The following is a 2,954-nucleotide window of genomic DNA, read 5'->3' on the forward strand; positions in this document are numbered from 1 at the left end:
GTTGGTGATGGACAGGGAGGCCTGGCGCGCTGCGATGCATGTGGTCACAAAGAGTTGGACACAACTGAGCGACTGAACTAAACTGAACTGAACTTAATGATTAATGTGATGTTGAGCATCTTTTCATATGTTTACTGGCCATTTGTATATCTTTTTTTGTATAAATGCTATTCATGTCCTCTGCCCATTTCTGAATCAGGTTATTTGCTTCTTTTGGTTTGGTTTGGTTTTATTTGGTTTTTTTGGTTGTTAAGTTTAGGAGTTAAGTTCTCTATGTATTCAGGATATTAATATCTTATCAGATATATAATTTGAAAATATTTTCTCTTATTCTGTGGGTTTACTTTCTACTCCGTTAATAGTGTTTTTTGATGTAAAAAGTGTTTTAATTTTCATGAAGTCCAATCTGTCATTTTTTCTTTCATTCCTGTGTATAATATCCAGGAAATCATAGCTATATTCAACCCTCATATTCACGAAATTGCTGCTAAATCCTATTAATATTTTGTGAGGTTTTATCCTGTTTTATTCTGAGAGTTATACTGTTTTAGATGTCACATTTAGGTCCTTGATACATTTGAGTTTTTTGTATATGGTGTAGTAAATAGACAAAGGGAAAGGGGCAACTTTATTCTTTTTCGTGTGGATATGTGGTTTTCCCAGCATCATTTGTTGAGAAGACTGTTCTTTTTCCCATTAGATTATCTTGGCACTCTTGCAAAAAAGTCATTTTATACACACACACACAGGTTTGTTTTGGGGTACTCTGCTCTAGTCGATGCTGTCTATGTAAATACTGTACTGTTCTTCTTAACTGTAGTTTTGTAGTAAGTTTTAGAATTAGCAACTCTGAGTCTTGTAGTTTTGTTCTTTTTCAAGATTGTTTTGACTATTGGGGTCCACTGATATTTCATATGAAATTTAGGTTGGGTTTTTCTTTTTCTGCAAAAAGAAAAAAATGTCATTGAAATTTTGATAGAAATTGCATTGAGGTTCCCAGGCACCCGTAGCTCGGATTCTCAGGAGCATGCGCCAGAAGTGGGCGTCCTGAGCCTCTCCCTCTCCTGGAATGCAAACATTTCTGGCTTCCCACTGTAGTCCTCAAACCACTAAGAGCATGGAGGCTCCCTGCTCGCCCCCGACGGCGGGGAAGTTCGTGGTGGTCGGCGGTGGCATCGCGGGTGTCACCTGTGCAGAGAAGTTGGAAATTAATTTTCCATCAGAAGATAGTCTCCTGATAACAGCTTCTCCTGTTATTAAAGCAGTTACAAATTTCAAGCAGGTGGGAACTGCTTGAGCATGTTCACCTGTTGAGATTAAAAAACCAGCGGGGAAGCCTGAAGATGAAGGAAAGCAAAGAATATATAACAAGGAAGGAGCCCTGAGGAGGTTTCTAAAGTATTGGAAGAATTTGATGTTGAAGAACAACCAAGTACCATGTTAGAAAATCGCTTTCCCAACATTAAGGTTATAGAATCTGGAGTAAAGCAACTAAAGAGCAAAGAGCATTGCATTTTAACTGAAGATGGCAATCAGCATATTTATAAGAAGCTCTGTCTGTGTGCTGGAGCAAAACCAAAATTGATATGTGAAGGAAATCCTTATGTGTTAGGAATCCGTGATACAGACAGTGCACAGGAATTTCAGAAACAGCTTACTAAAGCTAAGAGAATAATGATCATAGGGAATGGTGGTATCGCACTCGAATTAGTGTATGAAATTGAAGGCTGTGAAGTAATTTGGGTCATTAAAGATAAAGCAATTGGGAATACTTTCTTCGATGCAGGAGCAGCTGAATTCTTGACTTCAAAGCTCATTGATGAAAAACCAGAGGCTAAAATTGCACGAAAAAGAACCAGATATACAACTGAAGGACGGAAAAAGGAAGCACAAGCCAGAGCTACTGCTGGTAACGTAGGCAGTGCCTTGGGGCCTGACTGGCACGAAGGGCTGGATCTTAAAGGAACAAAAGAGTTTTCTCATAAAATTCACATTGAAACCATGTGTGAAGTAAAGAAAATTTACCTTCAGGAAGAATTTAGAATTTCTGAGAAAAAGTTCTTGACTTTTCCAAGAGACCATCATGATCAGTCAGTTACTACTGATAAAGAAATATGGCCTGTATATGTGGAATTGACCAATGAAAAGATATATGGCGACGATTTCATTGTCAGTGCTGCAGGAGTTACACCAAATATAGAACAATTTTGATGTAGGAGAAGACGGTGGCCTGAAGGTGGATGACCACATGCACACGTCCCTCCCTGACATCTACGCTGCAGGTGATATTTGCACGGCCGCCTGGCATCCCATCCCTGTCTGGCAGCAGATGAGGCTGTGGACCCAGGCTAGACAGATGGGATGGTATGCAGCAAAGTGCATGGCCGCAGCTAGTGTAGGAGAGTCTATTGACATGGATTTCAGCTTTGAACTTTTCACTCATGTAACAAAATTTTTTAACTATAAGGTTGTATTACTGGGGAAATACAATGCACAGGGCTTGGGTTCAAACTATGAACTCCTGCTGAGGTGTACCAAAGGGCAGGAGTATATCAAAGCCATCCTGCAGAATGGGCGAATGATGGGCGCTGTCTTAATTGGTGAAACTCACTTAGAAGAAACATTTGAAAATTTAATTTTAAACCAGATGAACCTTTCAGCATATGGAGAAGATCTGCTGGATCCAGATATTGATATGGAAGATTATTTTGACTAAAAAGGGCATTTCAAGAGCTATATCAAGTTCCAAATAAGATTTAAAGTCAGAGGATTACACAGATTTATGATGACCAGCTGAAGTTAAAATAATTTATTTATAGGGGTTTTTTTTCTAACACAAAATTGACCACTAATTATGTAAAGATAAGTCTGAAGTATTCATTTCTGTGTTTTCAACTCAGAGACGTTCATTTGTGATTTAGCTTTGAAACAAATTAGCTTGTTATCTACTTAAC

At 38.6% G+C, this 2,954-nt stretch overlaps 1 protein-coding gene across 1 annotated transcript; it reads left to right on the forward strand.

The window, feature by feature from the left end:
• The first annotated feature begins 274 nt into the window (after positions 1-274).
• LOC129655903 (pyridine nucleotide-disulfide oxidoreductase domain-containing protein 1-like) lies at positions 275-2,727 on the forward strand. Its single transcript, XM_055586697.1, is given in 3 exon segments — positions 275-1,282; positions 1,390-2,198; positions 2,200-2,727. Coding segments are annotated over 3 exon segments (1,539 nt in total). The 5' UTR covers positions 275-1,069; the 3' UTR covers positions 2,717-2,727.
• The last annotated feature ends 227 nt before the right edge of the window (positions 2,728-2,954 follow it).

The sequence above is a fragment of the Bubalus kerabau genome, chromosome 6, assembly GCF_029407905.1.
Source record: "Bubalus kerabau isolate K-KA32 ecotype Philippines breed swamp buffalo chromosome 6, PCC_UOA_SB_1v2, whole genome shotgun sequence".
Classification (NCBI taxonomy): Eukaryota; Metazoa; Chordata; class Mammalia; order Artiodactyla; family Bovidae; genus Bubalus; species Bubalus kerabau.